Source organism: Schistocerca piceifrons, chromosome 8 (genome assembly GCF_021461385.2).
Source record: "Schistocerca piceifrons isolate TAMUIC-IGC-003096 chromosome 8, iqSchPice1.1, whole genome shotgun sequence".
Lineage (NCBI taxonomy): Eukaryota > Metazoa > Arthropoda > Insecta > Orthoptera > Acrididae > Schistocerca > Schistocerca piceifrons.
The window spans coordinates 61,777,697-61,799,085 of record NC_060145.1 but is presented as its reverse complement, the minus strand read 5'-3'; the positions used below and the strand labels follow the sequence as shown (position 1 = coordinate 61,799,085).

The following is a 21,389-nucleotide window of genomic DNA, read 5'->3' as shown; positions in this document are numbered from 1 at the left end:
AACTGAGTGGTCAAATTTGCAGCTTGTCAGTTTGGCAGTGGCCCTTCATAGGAGTAGATAGTTGGTTACTTGTCAAGCCCATGTAGACCGCACAGTAATTGCAGCAAGGCTGATGTACGCTGATGTGACAAGAGTTATGGGATAGTGGTATGCACCTATACAGATGTGCTGTAGTATCACTTACACAAGGTATAAAAGGGCAGTGCATTGGTGGAGCTGTCATTTGTATTCATGTTATTCATGTGAAAAGGTTTCCGATGTGATTATGGTCATATGAAAGGAATTAACAGACTTTGAATGTAGAATGGTAGTTGGAGCTACACATTTGGAACATTGCATTTTGAAAATCATTAGGGATACTCAATATTACACAATGCACTGTGTTGAGAGTTATTCTCAGAATACCACATATCAGGCATTACTTCTCGCCATGGACAACATAGTGGGCAACGGCCTTCACTTCATTACTGAGAGTTGCATCCTGAGTGAAGTGTTGCCAGTGCTAACAGACAAGCAACACTGTGTGAAATAACAATAATCAATCAATGTGGGATGTACGACGAACATATCCTTGGAACAGTGTTGCAAAATCTGGCGTTAAGGAGCTACGGCAGCAGGTGACTGATGTGAGTTTCCGCCTGCTTAGCTGACTGATAATGTGCTTGCCTCCCATGCAGTGGGCCTGGGTTTGATTCCCGGCCGGGTAGGAGATTTTCTCTGCTCGTGGACTGGGTGTTGTGCTGTCATCATCATCATTTCATCCTCATCACCGGCACGCAAGTCACCCAATGTGGTGTCGACTGAAATAAGACTTGCATTCGGCAGCCGAACTTCCTCGAATGGGGCCTCCTGGCCAACAATGCCATGCGATCATTTCATTTCATTTACTGATGTGAGTGCCTTTGCTAACAGCATGAAATTGCCTGCAGTGACTCTCCTGGGTTCATGACCATATTGGTCAGAACCTAAACAACTGGAAAACCGTGGCCTGGTTAGATGAGCCCCAATATCAGTTGGTAAGAATGATGGTAGGGTATGAATGTGGCACAGGCCCCATGAAGCCATGGATTCAAGATGTCAACAAGGCACCACGCAAGCTGGTGGTGCCTCTATAATGATGTGGGCTGTGTTTACGTGGAATGGGCTGGGCCCTCTGGTCCAACTGAATTGGTCATTAACTGGAAATGGTTATGTTCAACTACTTGGAGACCATTTGTTCCAAAAAATGACAGAATTTTTATGTATGACAATGCACCCTGTCACTGGCCACAATTGTTTGTGATTGTTTTGAATAACATTCTGGACAATTCGAGTAAATGAGTTGGCCACCCAGATCATCCAACAAGAATACCACATAATCGAGAGGTCAGTTCACGCACAAAATCCTGCACTGGCAACACTTTCACAATTATGAATGGGTAAAGAGGTAGCATAGTTCAATATTTCTGCAAGGGCCTTTCAACAAATTGTCGAGTCCGTGTCATGTCGGTTTGCTGCACTACGCTGGGCAGGATGAGACCAGACACGATATTAGGAGGTATTCCATGAGTTTTGTCACCTCAGTGTATAGCATGAATGCTTTAACATGTGGCCCCTGCCTTTTATTGGGTAGGAAATGCATGCGACTGGACTATGGTAGGAGGAAGTGGGTGAATGTATGGAACAGGTCTTGCATCTGGGTCGACAACAAGGGAATAGTCCTTGGAGACCAGGACTGGCATAGGGATCGACAAGGATATTCAGTAGGTCGGGTGGGAGACGCAACCTTACACTGGGTGGTGTGGATAGGATTTTGATTAGGATATCCCTCATCAGGGCATGACAAGAGGTAGTTGAAGCCCTGGTGAAAGATGCAGCTGAGCTTTTGAAGGCCAGGGAGATAATAGGTAATCAGAGAAGTGCTGGTTGGTGGCTGGTTGAAATGTTTAATGGTGTCAGAGGAGCACACGGCATGGGAGACTTATTTATAGATGAGCTGGATAGGATATTGTCTGTCAGTAAAGGCTATGGTATGGTTATCGATATATTTTGACAACTTATGCTTTCCACTGCAGCTGCAGCATTTGCTGGTAGAGAGCCTGCAAGGAAGAGACCTTTTGACACAGAACAGATGACAGCCATCAAAGTGAAGTTATCAAAGTGGTTGGTGCACATGATATTGACAGATGTATTCATGGAGTTCGACATCCAGAAAGGTGGCCCACTGAATTGAGAAGGACCAGGTGAAATGGATTTGGGAGCAGTGGTTGAAGTTATGGAGGAAAGAGCAAAGGCTGTTCTTGCTGTGAGTCCAGGTCAGGAAAATCTCATTAATGAATCTGAACCAGACAGGGCTTCTAAGTGCTGACTGGACAGGAACGGCTTTTCCAGATGGCCCACAGGTACATTGGCAAAGGATGGTGCAATGAGTACTCACGGCAGTAACATGGAAATGTTTATAGATTTTGCCTTCACACAGGTTTGTTTATGGTATGACTGTACGATCACGTGTTCATTTACCACCGTGCTTGTTTCTTACAGTTGTGCATGTCAATGTGCAATCACACGTATTTACTTACAAGCGTGCATACTACTTCCAGATTCTTTAAAACATTTACTGACCTTACTTATGACTTTCTACATAGCTCTACCTATACTACACCCCATTTATTCCCGATCAGACACTTCAGCTATACATTTAGACCACCTTATTTTCAATATTTTTTAACTATTTTTTCGGTCACTCCTTAAGTTCCATGCTGTTATTGCGTTCATTGATTGTGTCACTTCAATGAGACAGTGTTTTCACGGTTATGTCTGGAGACAGAAGCATGAAGGTCACTGCCAATGTAAGATGTGTTGACGTGAAACTTGACACGGTCATTGCATCACTTACAGTGTTAATAAACTTGGAAAGAGACATTTAAGTGTAATAACTGTGTAGCATACACCATACAATGGAGAATCCAGGATGGAATAATGACAATATTATTAAAAGGGTAGACTGCTACTCACCATACAGTGGAGATCCTGAGTCGCAGATAGGGATAACAAAAAGACTGTCAAACAAGTAAGCTTTAAAGCAAAAGGGCCTTCAATGAAGATCTTTTTGAATGAAATCTTACTTGTTTGACAGTCTTTTTGTTGTGCCTATCTACGACTCAACATCTCCACTACATTTTGAGTAGCAATCTATCCTTTTCATAATACTGTGTAGTGTACATCATTTATGAGGTCTGTTTAAAAAAATTCGGGACCATTTGTAATTCCACACCAATGGTGTGCTGGAGCGAAATGTGGTTGGCATCCCTCCACATGCCTGTTTTTAAAGTGTAACTGCTGGAAGTTTTATTGTAGTATGTCTGTTAGTTATTGTTCAGTATTGTATTGAGTAGAATGTGGTGTATTTCGAGATGGCAGCGTTAGAAGTGCAACATATCTGCATTAAATTTTGCGTGAAATTCAAGAAAATCTTCACAGAGACGCACTAAATGATGCAGGAAGTCTACAGCAATAAGTGCTTAAGCTGTACTCAGTGTTATGAATTTTTCAGACAGTTTAAAAATGGCTAGATGTAAGTTAAAAATGACCCTCGTTCAGCATACCCTTGATATCTACCAACAACGCTCATGTCAGGAACACCAACGAAATTGTGCATGCGAATCTAAGGCTAACTGTCCATCACTAATTACTCCTGTATAATAAAACTGTTCCTAAACTTAATTGCTGGGATGTATTTTCCCTCCAGTAAATGAAAATGTACCATCAACTATAAAAATAATTATCCTATAACATGATGTTTACATACCAACCTTTGAAGCACAAATTAATCGAATTTAATACCTCTATAGAAATGTAGTAAAATCTTAGCTGTGTTTAAACTAACAGCCTGTACAAGGGTCTCCAGTATCGCATACCAAATAATGTAGAAACTGGAATATTTCCACTAGAGTTTAATTTTTAAGACCTTGCAGTCCATCTACAAGCAAATCTGCATTTACATCTTCAAAAACATTCTTTTATGTCAGTGAATTCACCCTATGGAGGTACAATAATGAAATTCTATTTATGCAAATTGCAACCAATTCTACTCAGCCAAACAATGGCATTTTGACGGTCTGAACAAGGCACACAATCATCCTGTCTACCACCAGAGTTCATTTAATAATGAGATCACACAATTGTGGTGGAATGTTTGCAGTGAGTGGGAACCACACTGATTAACCAAGAAACAGAAAACTCACAATTTGAGCTGTATGGCAATGTAACACATGATACACTCGGGCTATGTAAATCTGACCTGGACAGTTGAGCATGTTCTTTATTCTTTGCAATACTCGTCCAAATAAAGTGTTTCCTTGTGCTGTTTGCAATGGACAAGATTAAATCTGAATAGCATTCTGTAATGTGTTCTCATGAGACTCAAAATATTAAATACAATGAATTGCACAGATTCTTATTACCTTCCTGTTATTGCTAGATAACTACTTGTTCAGCTTCTCAGAACACCACAAACTTTACAGCTAGCTGTTCCAGAACAATATACACAGGAATGAGTAAAGGTAACTCTGTTATTCCAGCTAGACCCTAGGTTTTCAAGTTATAAGTCTACAAAATATGATCTCAAACAAGTGCAGCAAAAAATTAAAGAATTTTGTGCCAAGTGACAACTGAAACAGTTATTCAAAAAATAGCAGGTGGCACAAATTACTGTGCAACACCATAGAACAAGAGCAGAACTAAAAGCCACAAATAATAATAATTATGTCCACAAGAAATGGCATGCATTTGTTCAAACAGATGCTTGCCTTCTGCCGACTCACAGAAACTCTGTTCTCCTGAACGACAGTTGGTGCAGTCGTGCCCACATTGGCTTTCTTCAAGGCCGTAGGTATGTATACTGTTTTTGTCAAGTTGTTTCCTGACATTATCACCTGGAAAAATTATACATCATGGAAAGACAAACAGTTTTATACAAAAGTTTCTCTTTATGACAAAAAAGGTCCTCATCCATTATATTGCATGAAACAGAAAGGACTCTAAACCCGACAAGATCTAACAGTGCCACAGAACTAAATCCACCTCTGTTACAAATGACTAACAGTGTGCCAGATTTTGCCGTCTCATACTAGATTTTAATATTTCTTAAACAGTGCTATAACTTGTGAGCTACACTTTTTAATGCGGCACTTATTACGGTCACTGACTTTCAGACAACTCAGCACAATAGCAGAATATCCAGATCGCTATTATGAGGTCGGTATTAAGATTTAATTTGCCACTACTCACAGGGGCAATAACCTACATCAGTAGGTGATATTTAGTTCTGCGGTTGTAGTAATTATAGGACAGAATAGTTTAGTGGTATTCCGATTCCAAGACTCTAGTGCTGTCAATCGGCTAGTGTCACATTTTGCATTCCATTCACTTACACGGCACCAAAGTAATAACAAGAAAGGTTAAGGGAAGGGAATGGAGAGGGAGAAAGAATTATCTGAAAAAGGGAACAAAGGTCATAGTGGACTGTGCCAGCCTTTTTCAGCTCACGTGTACCTCACACTGACAAATGAGAGGATTACACCATTATGTCCTGCCAATAGCGTGTTAAAATGCAAGAGATCGGCTAAAGTGATTCACTGTGGTACAAAGGGCTAAGAATATAGATTTTTAGGGACCACTGCAAGCAACAGGAACAAAATTTCTATCAGACTTCACTGCCACTGAATATAATACAACGTTATTTAACACAAATGCAGCATGCAGGAACATTATTTACAAAAATTCTAGATACAAAACTGAGAAGGAAGACTGCTCCCATCAAGTCCCTAGTAAAGGTGTACCTTCTCTACAGGTTCCTGCTCGAGCTGTAAAGTGTCGAGCACCTTGACGGCGGTGGGTGACGGGGCTACTGAGGGGACAACGGCCACTCCCAGCCGATCTTTCACCGATGGTCGTGGTGGTGTCACATTTTCCTGTTTGGCCTGTCAACAACAGTATTCAACTTGGGCATTTAAGAAGACTGACAAAACTGTTTCAGCACAAGTATAGACTCACTGAAAGTGAACAACTAAAAAACATACCTGCGAGTTCTGTAACGAATATATTGCATTTCTACAAAAGTAACGTGAAATGTTAACTCCGTTCTCCTATAATAACAAAACTCTTCAGTTCTCCTATAACAACAAAACCTTTACTAGGGGGGTGCCCTTTTCCAAACCACAGTATTGTCACAGCAGCAGTCTTAGTACAAATGACTCGCCCACTTCTTGTGAGTCACAGTATAGCCTCATATTGTGGTACGGCCACGCCACTGCCGAGACGGCCTCGAGAAATTCCCAAGTGATTCACACGGATGACAGCTGCCATTTCCCTCTCTGTTATTGTCAAGTCAATATCGTGTGTCGACTGCAGTGCAGTTATTTTCAAATTCATTGCAAAAAGTACCTGAATAATAGTTGGTAAAGGAGCTCTCATGAATTTGGTGACTCCAAATATTTTCTTTCCAATTGATATCGCTGCCACCGTATCAGCACTCTTAGGGTAAATTTAGAAATGGAAATAATATCAAATTTTCCACAGAGAACTTTGAAAGTTAACTTTTCACGTTATCTTCTAGTATGTGGTTAAGTTCCTGAGCACAACATTAATTTTCAAATAGCCTTAGTATTTTCTCAACTTGCAAAAGTAACCTTAGTGTTTTCTAAGGTTGCGAAAAATGTTACGTGCGAAATGAATGGATAACCAGAAACAAAGCAAGTGAGGTGGTACAGTAAAAAATCATAATTCACACACATTACAACTGTATTTATACTACAACTAACACAGCATTTCATGTGGTAACACAGATAAAGGAGTAATGTATTCCATTGTAACTTTTAAGTACACAACAATCGTTAAGCAAATTAAGTGGTTACACAATGTTTTCAATTTTTAGCATGGTCTTCATTACTGGTACAACATCCAATGTCCTTCCAGTTTCAGTGTTCGGAAACGAATGCTAAATATTTAGAATAGCAAGACAGTCACTAGTTGATCCAGATATAGAAGCATAGTTGCTGATAAAATACTTTCAAAGGAGAACATTTTTTATCTATGAAATACCGGTTTTTCAATACTGACAGGACAGCTATTGAATTTTCACGTAACCCAGTACCCTGTAAAAGTGAATTATGTGTAATGCCATAGGATTTTTAATCAAATCCACATTGGCTTTGAAATACAAAATTTAATTTGCAATAACTAGTTTAAGTTTCAATCATACCTTGCCATATTCTTCCACAATACACAATAAAATGTCTTACGTCTATTTACCATTAAAATACATCAGAAATTTTAACTTTTTTGATTTAGAATCTCTCTCTCTCTCTCTCTCTCTCTCTCTCTCTCTCTCTCTCTCTCTCTCTAAGGGTCTGGTTATGAAGTTGAAGCTGGATGTAGTGGGAATTAAGGAGTGTGGTGGCAGGAAGAATGGAACTTTGGGTCAGGTGAATACAGGAGTATAAAATCAAATAGGGGTAATTTAGGAGTAGGTCTAATACTAAATACTACATAGGAATTAAGGTATGCTACAATGAACAACATAGTGAACATATCGTAGCGAAGATAGACGTGATGCCAACACCCACCACAGTAGTACAAGTTTCTATGCCAACTAGTTCTGTAGCTGAAGAGATTGAAAGAATGTATGATGAGATAGAAGAAATATCCAATAGTCAAAGGAAGTGAAAATGTAATAGTGATGGGAGACAGAATGCTATAGCACGAACAGGAAGAGAGGGAAAAATAATAGAGAACATGGACTGGGGCAAAGGAATGAAAGAGGTGGTCACATGACAGAATTTTGCACAGATATCACCACTAATCAATGCTAACAGTTTCACATTTGTGTACTAAGGCTGTATAAATGGAAGAGACCTGGGGACATGTGTAGGTTCCAGACTGCTTGTATAATGGAAAGCCTAAGATTTTGAAAACAGATTTTAAAGTGTAAGAAATTTTCAGGGCAGATGTGGACTCTAACCAAAAATGAAAAGAACCAGTGGTTCCAGAGTGAGCATTAAGCAACATTGGACTGAAACAGCGGAAAAGAATACAGTAAAAGACGAAAGGATCACTTTGAGAGATGAAATAGTGAAATCAGCAGAGAACCAAACAGCTAAAAAGACAAGGCCTAGTAGAAAGTCTTGCATTAAGGAAGAAAATATAAAAATGCAGAAAACGAAGAGAGAAAAAGGGAATACACAAATATAAGAAAATGAGATTACAGAAAATGAAAAATTGCTAACAGGAGTGGCTAGAGGAAAACTGCAAGGCTGCAGATTCACGTAACTAATGATAAGATAGATGCCACTGATGGGAAAATTAGAAAGGCCTTTGTTGAAAAAAGAAGCAGAGAAGCAATAGCTGAAAGGAATATGTAGAGGGGCTACACAAAAGAACTGAACTTTAAGGCATATTACAGAAAGGGAAGACGAAGTAGTTGAAGATGAGATGAGAGATTTTATACTGCAACACTGAAAGACCTCATTAGAAGTAAGGCCCCTGTCGTTGACCACATTTCCTCAGTATTACTGAGACCTTAAGAGAGTCAGCCATGACAAAGCTATTCCACCTGGTGTGCAACACACATGGGACAGGCAAAATACCCTCACACTTCAAGAACATTTCAATAATTTCAATTCCAAATACGGCAGATGCTGACAGCTGTGAATACTACTGAAAAGTCTGTTTAATTTCAAGCTTGCAAAATACTCATACTGATCATTACCGGGAAAATGAAAAAAAAAAAAAAAAACTGCTAGAAGATGACCTCTGGGAAGAACAGTCTGGGTTCTGGAGAAATGCAGGAACACATGAGACAATTCTGACTTTGCAGCCTTTCTTCGAAGATATACCTATTTAAACCTATACTAATAGGTATGGTAGATTTAGAGAAAGCTTTTGACAATTTTGACTAGTATACACTCTTTGAAATTCTGAAAGTAACTGGGATTAAACACAAGGAGCGAATGGCTAGTTAAAACTCACACAGACGTCAGACCACAGATATAAGAATCGAAGAGCATGAAAGGAAAGCCATAGTTGAGAAGGGAGTGAGACAGAGTTGTAGCCTATCGATAGTGCTATTCAGTCTGTACACTGAGCAAGAAATAAAAGAAACCAAGGAGGAATTTGGAAAGGGTATAAAAGTTCAGGGAGAAGAAATAAAAACTTTGAGGTTTGCCTATGAAATTGTAATTCTGTAAGGGACAGCAAAGGACTTGGAACAGCATTTGACTGGAATGGACAGTATTTTGAAAAGAGGTTCTAAGATGAACAGCAACAAAAGTAAAACAAGGGTAATATATGTAGTCAAACTAAATTGAGCAATACCAAGAGAATTAGATTAATAAAAGTGACAGTAAGGTATTTGATGAATGCTACTATTTGGCCAGCAAAATAGCTGATAATGGCTGGAGTAAAGGAGTATAAAATACAGACAAGTAATAGCACGAAAAGTATGAAAAAAGAGAAATTTATTAATATCTAATATAAATGTGAAGAAGTCTTCTGAGGTTATTTGTCTGGAGCACAGCCTTATATGGAAGTGAAATGTGGACAGTAAGCAGATCAGGCACCTGCAAAATGTGGTGGTGCAGAAAAATGCTGAAAATTAGATGGCTAAATCAAATAACTAATGAGGTGGTACTTGGCTGAAACGGAAAACAAAGTTATGGCACAACTGATCTAAAACAAGGGATCAGCTGATAGAACACTTCACAAGGCACCAAGGAATGAACAACTTGGTGTGTGTGTGTGTGTGTGTGTGTGTGTGTGTGTGTGTGTGTGTGTGAGTGAGTGAGAGAGAGAGAGACTGGCTTTCTCCAAATGTGTCTAAGATCTACAGTAAAGAAATAGTTCATATATTACCTCATTATTTGTTCCACTGTTGTGCCAGAAAACTTTGATGAAGCGATTGTTGAGCACAGCTTCAGTGCTTCTATACGCAGCATACGCTTCCGCATGACTCGAGAAAGTCACTATCGCAGCTTCCGGATCTCCCTCGTATGATACCTACAGAGGACAGTACAGCTGTAGTCTCTCTACAACCTACAAACTATATCAAATACTTCTCTCTGCTCATGAACTCCATATAAAACAAACTTGCATTTCAATCAATTAATGCAGTCCCTTATCTTCACTCAGAATCCACACATAACCAGAAAAATGAGATTATATTAATTGTCTGACCAACTACCACTCAAACCACGCACAACCCGATACTGTCCTGATGTAAATATAATTTGCTTTTGTAGATGCCCAATTTTTGTGATTTACTTCGAGCATCCTCTGTCTCACAACGAATTTGGACAGAGGAAGGTTAACTAGTGGAGTTTAAGTAACTAAGTGATTGGAAGAAGAAAGTGATCCTACAGTAGCATCCCACACTCAGAACAAAATAATTGTTTCAGGAGAATAAGTCTTGCACTCACTTGAGTTGTGAAATTACTGAGCTCTGAACATGCTAACATATTACATAGATTAATATCTCGAAGACAGTGACACTAAATTGAAGGGTGTTGAAGAATGAGAACCACAGCACACCCTTTTATCCTAGAGATGATATCATGCAAATTAAATGAAATTTACTCATTCTGCAATAATGGTAGCACCACCCATTCTGTAGAGGCTACATCTGCTTAGTACATTGTTGTCAGCAGACGATTGGTCGGTTTGCAAGGAACCTAATTTCCGAGACACTTACTCTATTAAGTATTTTTATGACACCATTCACATCTTAACTGTTGTTGAGGTTGTGCTTGTTTGGTAGAACTAGGAGACACTATAGGACTTGCCAGTTGTCTTGTGCAGACAGCAGCAGAGTATATATTTCTTCCAGATTAGGGATATATTAATATAAGATATTCCATCTTCAGTCACAATATTTATATTTTCCAATTAGTGTCCAAAGGGTTTCAAAGGTACAACTGAGATAGTTTTCTCATTAATCTAACAACTGTATCATTTTGCAAAGCCAAGTGAAAAACTGAAGCAGAAATACCACTATTATATCTATACAGTCCTTAAAAATGGAGTTGTAGCTCCGAAAAACAGAAAGTGCTTGACTTACTGTATGTTTGTTATATGCTTCAACTATTGTTACCCTACGTAATTTCAGCTTCCTGTAACATGATTTACAAACTGACTGGAATATGTGGCTGCCAAAGAATTAAATAAGAGCAGTTACAAGCTGGGCGTAGCCAACATACATTAGCTCAATATCTTTTATTTGTTAGCTATGAAGACTCACTGATAATGACACCATTTATAGACTACAAACAGTAGGGCAAGAGTGGCAGAGGAAAAGGTGTGGGTGAGAAGTAGGCAGGTGCCTCGAACAAAGAAGTGCACCAGTTTTAATTTGATTTATTTAATGAGCATGCAGGTCTAATATGTTCAACGTCAACTGGTTATGAAAAATAACTGACTTTGATCACATTTTGTACATATTTCTGATATTTAGTGTATTGGCTGAATGTAAGCCACCCTTTTCCCCACAACACAGGTCACAAAAAATTAAGGTGAGGTGTGTCTGCACGACCCTAAAAACAAATATCAGTATGTTCTTCCATCACAGAAACTTCAACTGTAGTGCTCACCTGGTTTGAAATGGAGCTAGGATATTGCTAATGTTTGGAAACTAATCGTTTTCTATGAGGTAACACTGCAATCACCTTCATTTATTGAAATTATATTTAGCCTTCACTAATGAGTGGTTACACCAGAGGAAAGGGGGGCGGGGTGTTAGTAGAGTCTTCAAACATCGGAAATCAACGCAGTAATGATGCAAATTTCAGATTCTCAGTTATTCATTGTGTCAGGAGTAAATAAAAGAGAAACTGGTCGAAAGTATGATTTGGAAGAATCTTATGTATGGTGTTACATTGCGTAAAACAATAAGCTGGAAATTTTCATTTGATAAAGATGCGCAGTGAGGGACAGCTATCAGTGGCAATGACTACTTCCAAATTTTATCTTTATGGCTAGCTCGAGTCAGCACCCGAAGCGTGTGTTGTCGAGGGATGTGCTTATCCGCCACAGTGAAGAACTTTTACAAAACCCTCATGTAACTGTTTATAGATTATTCTTCATCAATGTGGCATCGTTATTGAGTTGGATTAATGGAGGATAGAAGGGAGTCCATTTTGTCTGCACAAGAGCTTTACACATATGCTCAAACAACTGCAGTGAGAGATGCTATGGCAAAGAGTTTGTCGAGAAATGCTATTTTCTGTGACATTCATCTTGACAATGAATGCATTGTTAAAATTAGAACATTTGGGACTAGCACAGATGAGTACCTAAAATTTCCACCTATACACAGGATAAGAATGGTAGGGAAGGGAAGATATGGTAGCTGCAAGTACAAATTTAGATGCTGACGTCTGACTTGGACCTGCTGAGGGCAAGGCAGATATTTTCTCGCCTACATTAGAACTTCAGTCTCCACCTCCAAAATGAATGATTATTACTGGAACGGTCACAGCTCGGACACAGTATGTTGGAACAGCATTACTGTCACAACTTGTTTTGATGATGAAATCTAGAAAATGTGATCAAAACAATGTTCTCACAATTTTTTACAGGGTACAACAGGTAGCAACATACACTGAGGAGTCAGACAAAACAGCTATTGTCTGTGTCCTTTCAGCATGACAGAGCACTGGGAGCAATTGTGTATGACCAACAGTGAATAATCAACTTTCACATCCACAGAATTGAAGCACGTCAGGTGTGCTTGACGTTAGCTGAGATCAGATACAGGGGCCTACGTGTGTACTATAAAGCTTTCATGGTTCTTCACATAACCTTGGATGCCACTCACTGCCCATTCTTCATATTAGCATCTAAATTTACTTGCTTCAAACAAAGTGAAATAATCATATCATATTTTTACAATTTGCTATCTATGATCTGTGATTTACAACATGCAACGTACCACAACAAAACTAATTAGATTTTTTTTTTTTTTTGTTAACATCAAGTGAAATGAATGATATTTCCTATCAAAATTCAACTGGTAATAACAAGTCTCTACTGTAACAAGGGATACATGCTTTCCTAAAAAATGATATTGATATAATTATAGTTTTATGAAATTAAGTACAGAAGTTTGTGACTGCTGAAAAAAAGTTGAATTTTCTTTTATGTAAATACCTGAATGTTGACAATCTTGCCAAACTTTGAAAAGTGATTGTTGAGATGCGTTATATTGTTTAGAGGTCTTGGCACCTTCTTCAGCTCAAGTGAACAATTGTTCGGATTTTTGTGTCGAGGTCCCAGGCGGTTGAAATCAAATCCTGGTTTTTTCTTTGCTGCTACTTCTCTCGCCTGAAGAAGACAGAAACCACACAATTCTATTAACTTACAGATGAGATTCAAACTACTTGCTTATCAGTATACTCGACTACAAGGGTATTAATGTAGCCAGCCACATTATTTTGTAACAACATCAGATGAAACCTGATTAGGGAGAATGTCTTTGCAGTGAATATATTCTTATTTTGGAAAGTGGAGTGCAATATCATCACATATAGTGGTTTGTCACGCTTGTTTAATTTCTGAAATTAGCCAATACAAAGAAATAGTTAAATTTGTGAGTCAAAAAGTTTTTTGTAGGCTATTACAATTGACACAATCAAATTTGTTGAACTTATCAGGTCCCAGTCCACAAGTAACGTAAGCGTGATGATTTTACTCCACGCAAAGATTATCCTGAGGTTTTCAGTATGAAATTCCATATTCTTTGAGCGTATTTTCAATGTGTGGGAGCAAGCTAGTCATTACTGGTGCTCTGATTACAAGTGAAATCATTATGGTTGTCACATAAATTTTATCAGCAACTATTCCGAGTTCAGCAACAACTGAAAAGAAGCAGTAGGTGTTATTTTATGGTATGTTGATAATTTTTACTTTTGGACTGTTTAACTAAACCTGAATGAAACACAATTTTCGTGCCATACACATTTCACCTTTATTCTTTGCAGGGCTCTTCAGTGGCCTGCAATATGTACACATCTTTACTATTTAGTTTACATTTTGGGATCATGTATATACAGATTATAAACATGTATGACACAAAAATTCAGTTGTAGTTAGGTGGTCCAAAAGTAAAAATTATCAACACACAGTAATATTACACGCAACTGAGTATGCACTAAACTGAAGATATACATCGTCTGACAAAAAAATGCGCATCATATTTGGTGCAATCAGATCTACTCCAGCTTATTGGCTTTCACTGTTAACTGGTATTATACCTCCCGATCTACGCAGACATACTGCCCTTATGAGGGAATTCCATTAGATCTCCACGAATTCTAACCTACCCATGCATAGCGACGTGCCACTTTTAAATCATAAAGAGACTGAAATCACGCCATCCAACTCTGTGCAATGCTGCTGACATTGTTGCTAAGGATTTCAAACCCCTTGAAGAATGGAAAGATTGGTGGGAAGCAGTGACAGATGTGCGCCTGCATATCATCATCTCAGGTGCTAAACTTCCAACTGGATTCCACCTACCACGCAAGACCTGGACTACCCTCAACAGAATCAGTATCGCCCACGGCCGACACACAAATGCTTTCTTTAATTGGAAGAAGCTGGCTAATACAGCCTGTGACCGCGGGGCTCAATACCAGACTGTTCACCACATTGTCAGTGAATGCAGGACTTCCTGCTAGCAACTCCGGATGCAGTGTGCTGGATTGAAAGACTAGATATTCAGTTGTAAAGCCAAATTTAAATTTCTTGTGTGCAAATACTGTACACATGTATATGTAATTTAATTTTATGATATTTCTATATTAGCCATATGCTAAATAAATAAATAAATAAATAAGTAAATGAATCACTCATAAGCAGACACATGAAATGAAACTTCTCAGGTTGTGAAGGTATGTGACATTATTTCTGTGATTGCAAAACCATGTTAAATTTACAAAGAACTTGGCAGCATGAGCCCACTTTTAAGTATAATGTTGCACCCCCCTCCGGCCTGGATCCACGCACTGATTGGTTGGTAAGGGTATCAAAAAGCTGTTATATCCTCTCCTAAGGGAAGCTAGCCACCAATTGTGTAATGGATCCTTAATATCGTGTATGCTAGCACAGGAACAGAATCAATGTCTAAGCTGGTCACACACATTTTATTGGAGGCAGATCTGTAGATACTGAGTGACACGGGAGTACCTCACTATCATGCAGACTGCTGATAGAGACATATGCAATGTGTGGACAAACATTGACTCGTTGAAAAATGGTACCACAATACTGTCACACAAGTGGTAACACGAGAACACAGTGCATCAGTTGCATATCGTTTGTGCCATTAGAGTTCCTGCAATCATTACCAGACCTGAAATCATACCCAATGACTCCCCACATCATGACGCCATGACTAACACTGCTGTGCCTCTAAACCACATTGAAAGAATGGGTCTTCTTCCCAGTTCGCCACCATACACTCTGATGACAGTCATACAGGATAGTGTAGAACAGCAATTCTTCACTAAACACAATGTGATGCCATCCATCAGCAGTTCACGTTTCCGAGCCGCGGCAACACTCCAAATGCAGTCGTTTGAGTTATGCTGCTAAAGGCAACCTACAAATGGGACAGTAATATCCTAGTACCAGCTGCTACTAGTCTCCAAACCAGGGGGTGTGGAATGACACACAATGTTACTTGTTCTCAGATAACAGGCGCAGATGTGAAGAGATGACAACATGCTTGGAGCACAATATGGTAAGCTTCCTCATGACGATCAGACACGGTCAACCAGAACCTTGACAATGTATATGCCTACCGTCACTTTCCTGTTCAGTCAAACACTAGGCCACTCTCACACAGAAATGCCCTACAAATCTGGATACTGTACTATTTGAGCAGCCACCCAAATGGAGACCCAAAATAAGAATCCCATCAAACACTGTCTGGTGCTGACAACTTTGTTTCACAGGAGTATACAGCAACTCCATGTCCTTCACAGTAATGAAACAACTTTGACACTATTCAAACACATTATATACCCTACCAGACAGGGCAACAACATTAAACACAAACACCACCACAGTCATCTGGTGGCCACTCTAAATGTCATACACAATTGCGACTGTAATCATTCACATACCTGCCTATGGTTACGTACATGTGCAGTTACACTGACAGCTAACAGTGTCTTCTGGTTGCTCCACCTTTTTCATCATGCAAAGTATATTTAATACTTTTGTTAAATTAACAAATCCATAAAAATTTCACACGGCACACACAAACAGTGAAAAATAAATATGTAATGAGTAAAAGTCCATTTTTATTTGTTGTACTTCTTATGAAGCAGAAGCTCCATTAATCAAGGTTGCCAAGGCTTTTCGTCGTGCATAGTTGTCAGAGAAACTATCAATGGAAACTGAAATTTGCTTCACAAATTACAATCACGTAGTGCTGTGTTATCTGTTTACCAATGTACTGTCAACCCAGGATATGTGCCTGTCGTGTTGTACATGTGCTGCCTACTACAACTAAACACACACACACACACACACACACACACACACACACACACACACACACAAAAATCAACGAACTGCTGTATGAAAACATTGTCTCATGGTACGGTCGTCGTCTACCTGAAGCGAGACACTACGAGGAATTTGGCGAAGCACTAGTTTCGGTGTTTGGGATCATTTCATAATCCGAGGTTGTGCAAACTATGTACACTTAACATTTTTTCGAATTTGCAACGAGTTTAATATCCATAATAAATAACAATTTCCTTTGTGGTATCATTAAGTGTTAACAACAGAGATGAAACTGATTTAATTTTATTTGGGCTTTCTTTGCATATGCTTGGTAATAGCATCTGTCTTTGTGCAGTAATGTGGAATTCAATTAATGTTTTCACCCCCCCCCCTCCCTTCCCCACCACCACAGTAATGTGAAATCCAGTGATGTTTTCACCCCTGCAAAGATGAAATATGAAGAATCATTTATTTCTTGTGAAGACCTTTTTTTTTTTTTTTCGTCTTCATACTGACCTATCATGATCATGCAACAACTTCAGTTCATCATCTTTCCTTGTAGTTTTCCATTTTTCCACTACTCCATCTTCTCCCCATGTTGTCTTTTCCTTTCTTCTGTCCACATTGTTCCCGGTTTCTTATTACTTCTCCATTCTTCTCCATATGTGATATTTATCAGTTAATTTCTTAGACATTCATTCAATTGATGTAAAAATTTTGTTAAAAATTGTGTAAATGTTAGAATGGACCTGAAATAACTCTGACAATTCTGTGAACTATGGCTCAAAAGATTTTTGTTGCGTTAATCAAATTCCAGAACAAAAATACAGTACTTCACTAGCCCAAAGAAAATGTGCACAATAACACCTTTCGGTGACAAAGAAATGCTGTATATTTTTGCTTAAATGAAGAAGGGAGAAAATGTCTAAGTTAAGCAGAGTGCAGTTTCTATTCATAAAATCTGAACTTATTGTCTAAACGGAAGAAATGAAATTCACAAAAGTGTGAAAGAAAAACTTTTAGAAATATTTAGAGTGTTTCGTGAGGTTCATGCACCATTACTGAACAAGATCTATGAAACATGGCCTTCTGGATTGCAAGTAAGATGAACATTACTGATTTCCACACTTCTTTGACACTTAATATAATTTAGATTCCACACATAACAAACAGTGTGATTCAACCTCTTGATAAAGACAGTATAATGCACTTTTCTGAAAAAATGTTGGACAATATACAGGCTGTTTCAAAAAGTACTTTACAACTTTGAAAATTCATAATTTAATTCATAATACCTACAGAGGTGATTGTAGTGTCAATTTGTAGGGAAATATATCAAGCTTTGTGTCACATAGTTTGCTAGTGCTGAATTGCAGCGCTAGCAGCAGTTGCGTTAAAGATGGCTGCCTTCACTGGCGGTAATGTGCCATCAATTGCATGGCCCCCACATTCCCCCGCCTGACACCATCCCTTTTCTTTTTCTTTTTAATGTGAATTCATCAAGGATATCATGTTTGTACCTCCTGTGCCAGCTTTTCTACCTGAACTTAGAGCAAGAATTTACGCCACCAATGAGTGAGTTACACCTGCAACGCTACAGCACGTTTGGGAAGAAATTGACTTCTGATGGGATGTGTGCAGGATAACCAATGGAAGCCACATACAACATCTTTAGTTTAAGGTACAAAAACTTAATGTGTTTCCCTACAAAATAACACTAAACCCAGTTCTATATCTTCTTTCAATAAATTTATATGGATTTTTAAAGTTGTAAAGTCCTTTTTGAAACACCCTGTAATTTTTGAGAGCCCTTTGTCATTTCAGGTTCAACAGCACGACAGAATTGTCAAAATTCATTCATTTGTGCATTGTTAGCTTGCATCACCATGTTTTATGAATTTGATCAAGTACCCAGCACAATATGTGGAACAATGGCCACGACCATTTCTTACTTCAACCCAGTTGTGTCTAAAAACAACTAGTAATTACTGCGAAGTGCCTGAATGCATTAATTTCCTTATCTGCTGTGCCTTGTGTGGAGAAAATGTTTGTTTTCGCATTCCAATAGACACTTCACATTATTTTGTGATGACTACAAGGAACTGTTTCATTGCTAGTAAAATACATTCTATTCAAAAATTATCATAAGTACTGTATTACAGGAATTGTTATGAAACATTTTCTGTCAACAAATTTAAGTTCCAACTGATGGAAGCTGTATGTAATATAACAACACACAATGCCTTGATTTTCTTTCCTCTGCTAGTCACTTGTGTAACAATTACATCTGCAACAGTTTAGCTGTCCATATGAACTTCAAGTTATTCAAAAACATAATGATGTTATAAGTGGTTTTTTGTTTGGTAAAAATGAGTAACTTCACAATTAAAAAAAAAAAAAAAAAAAATAATTTACAGATGGTTGTAGCGACTAAAATTTTGACAGCGCATTTATTTTGATATATTCCTCCAGTGTGAAAAATTTCAGGCAGGGTTTCTAGATATTGGACTGGATCTATCAGTTTTTAGATGAAAAATATTTAAAACAATAGCACAGTTATCACATGTCTTATTATCCTACTGACAGTTCACTGGTACACCAAAAGGAGTGCAAAACTCAGAAAATTCAAGTTACATGCTTGTCACGGGCAATAATTACTTGCTCCAAGCTACATAAAAGTAACACGATTCCACGGGCACTCTAAAATGGTGTAAATACCTCATTAATTCTCAGCTTCCAAATTTATTTTAGAAGATTACTTTTCTGTTTTGCTCTCCTGAACATGTTACTTTGTTTTTGGTGATGATGGTATCATGTAATTTTCTCCGAGTCAAGAGATCATTCACTGAAAATTTAATTTCCTGCTCATTTTAATCTTTGTTCTTTTAAATTAATTTTGCCTCTTTTTAAGCGTCTGGTCAAACAAACCTTTGGATATTTCCCAAATTGCAAATGTCTATGTACATTCAGGTGCAAGAACAGAATACAATACACACACACTGAAAGTTTTGATTTATACATTTGCTATCAAGGCTGTACAGACACCTAACACACACTCTCTCTCTCTCTCTCTCTCTCTCTCTCTCTCTCTCCCCCTCCCCCCCCCAACAACCTAACTTCCCACAAATATAAGAATATAAATGCCAGGAGGGAACCACATCCATCTGGGACGAATTTTGTCCTGGACACACAAAATAAATAAACAAACTCAGTGAAAAATGTGACAAGAAGTTTGTGGCAATAATTGACCAATTTTGAATCCAAATAAAGTAAAAGTACAGTAATTGACAGTAAATACTTCTGTACACACTGCAGTAGAAGAAAATCAAACAAATTTCCGTGACTATACCAAGCCTACTCTCTTATTTGGAACAGAAGGTGAGATTCCTTAGGGAAAAATACAAGCAACTTTCGCAATTAAATACAGTCTCAAGCTGAAATAATGAAGTAATAGTTTTTAATTGCACTCAGAAACATGAATCAACTATGACTAGTACTGTCATGTGAGGTAGATTTCTCAAAATGGGGCAGTAGCTACTCCTAATTATGCCACACAGCTTCGCTCTCCCCCCTCCTCACTCCACCACCATTCTCACTGATGAAATTTTTGAGAACACGTGAAGAACTGATACGATTTAAATGCCTTGCATGTAGTGCTAGAGAGTTTGTGGCATGTATCACAAGCTACAAAACTAAACAGCTAAAAACAACAATTGTTTACTTCCAGTTTTAATATCAAGCTCTCATTTCACCCATCACTCTCAGATGGCCTACCGTTACTCTGTTGCCAGTCTGATTCACCCTGGATCAGTGCACAACAACCTAGAATATTCTACATATTTTCACAGGAACCTGCTTCAAACTACAATCAGTGTAATGTAATAATAACAGACAGTGAAATATGTATAAAAAAGACTATGTCTCATGGTGCGTTCATTGTCTACCTGAAAAGAGACACTACGAGGAATTTGGCAAAGCACTAGTTTTGGTGTTTGGGATCATTTCATTATCCGAGGTTGTGCTCTGTCACTACTGGCCACAGTGCTTATCAGCATTAACCTCTGGTCTTCCTTCTGATCAGACTGTGATCTATTGCTGGCGTCATGTCATTATTTAAAGTACAGTTCGACTCCTGGTGCCTACAATGTCTTTTGAAGCTCTTATTTTTTCAGGGTCCAGAAAAACAAACATTCATCAAAGGGAGTAGTGGGTATCAGGAGTCAAACTCTGCTACAAATAGCAGTGCACGACCAACAATAGCACACAATCTGTTTGTAGTCCAGGCAGCAAGTAGGCACAATAGCACAACTCACAGCATCTGAGGATGACTGTCAGTTGTCAAAATATTGGCACAAAATGGAAGCAACACCTCTGGTGAACATCCAGAAGCATGCTGTTAATCAATCGTACAGAGAAAATATGAAAGATCAAAACTGGAAGCTGTTTTATTGGAACCACTGAGATACTGGTTCAACAAATTAAACATTGTCCAATAGCTATTTTTGCAAAGGGATGGCCAAGGATGACCAGACACACACATTTACTGATGAAATTGTCAAAAAAGTCTATGACAAGAATCTCACCATTCACCAACAGAAGCGCACAAAGTAACAGTGGATGCGTCCTGTGAATCTACTGTAAAACACGCAAAGTCAGTCCCATCAGCCATAAAAGTTATTGAGGAAGTATTTTGGTATGTGGACGGCTCAGATTTCTTAGAAAAAGGAAAAACAAACACTGCAATATTACACTGAGACACAGGACTACTCTGGAATGAAACTGAGGAAAATGCGACTCCATTTAATGAAAAGGTAAAGCTCAAAGGGTCATTGTAAGCAGCATCTAAT

At 38.4% G+C, this 21,389-nt stretch overlaps 1 protein-coding gene across 6 annotated transcripts in view; it reads right to left on the bottom strand.

The window, feature by feature from the left end:
- Positions 1–21,389, bottom strand: part of LOC124711622 (zinc finger protein swm) — a 258,270-nt gene that overhangs the window by 104,392 nt on the left and 132,489 nt on the right. For 2 of the 6 annotated variants that reach the window (XM_047241790.1, XM_047241788.1), the window contains exons 10-13: positions 13,177–13,350; positions 9,889–10,032; positions 5,820–5,960; positions 4,788–4,913 (exon numbers count right to left, since the gene is read on the bottom strand). In XM_047241790.1, coding sequence (XP_047097746.1) covers positions 4,788–4,913; positions 5,820–5,960; positions 9,889–10,032; positions 13,177–13,350 — 585 coding nt within the window. The remainder of the gene's footprint in view (positions 1–4,787; positions 4,914–5,819; positions 5,961–9,888; positions 10,033–13,176; positions 13,351–21,389) is intronic. The other 4 variants (XM_047241789.1, XM_047241792.1, XM_047241793.1 and 1 more) reach the window with 4 other exon arrangements.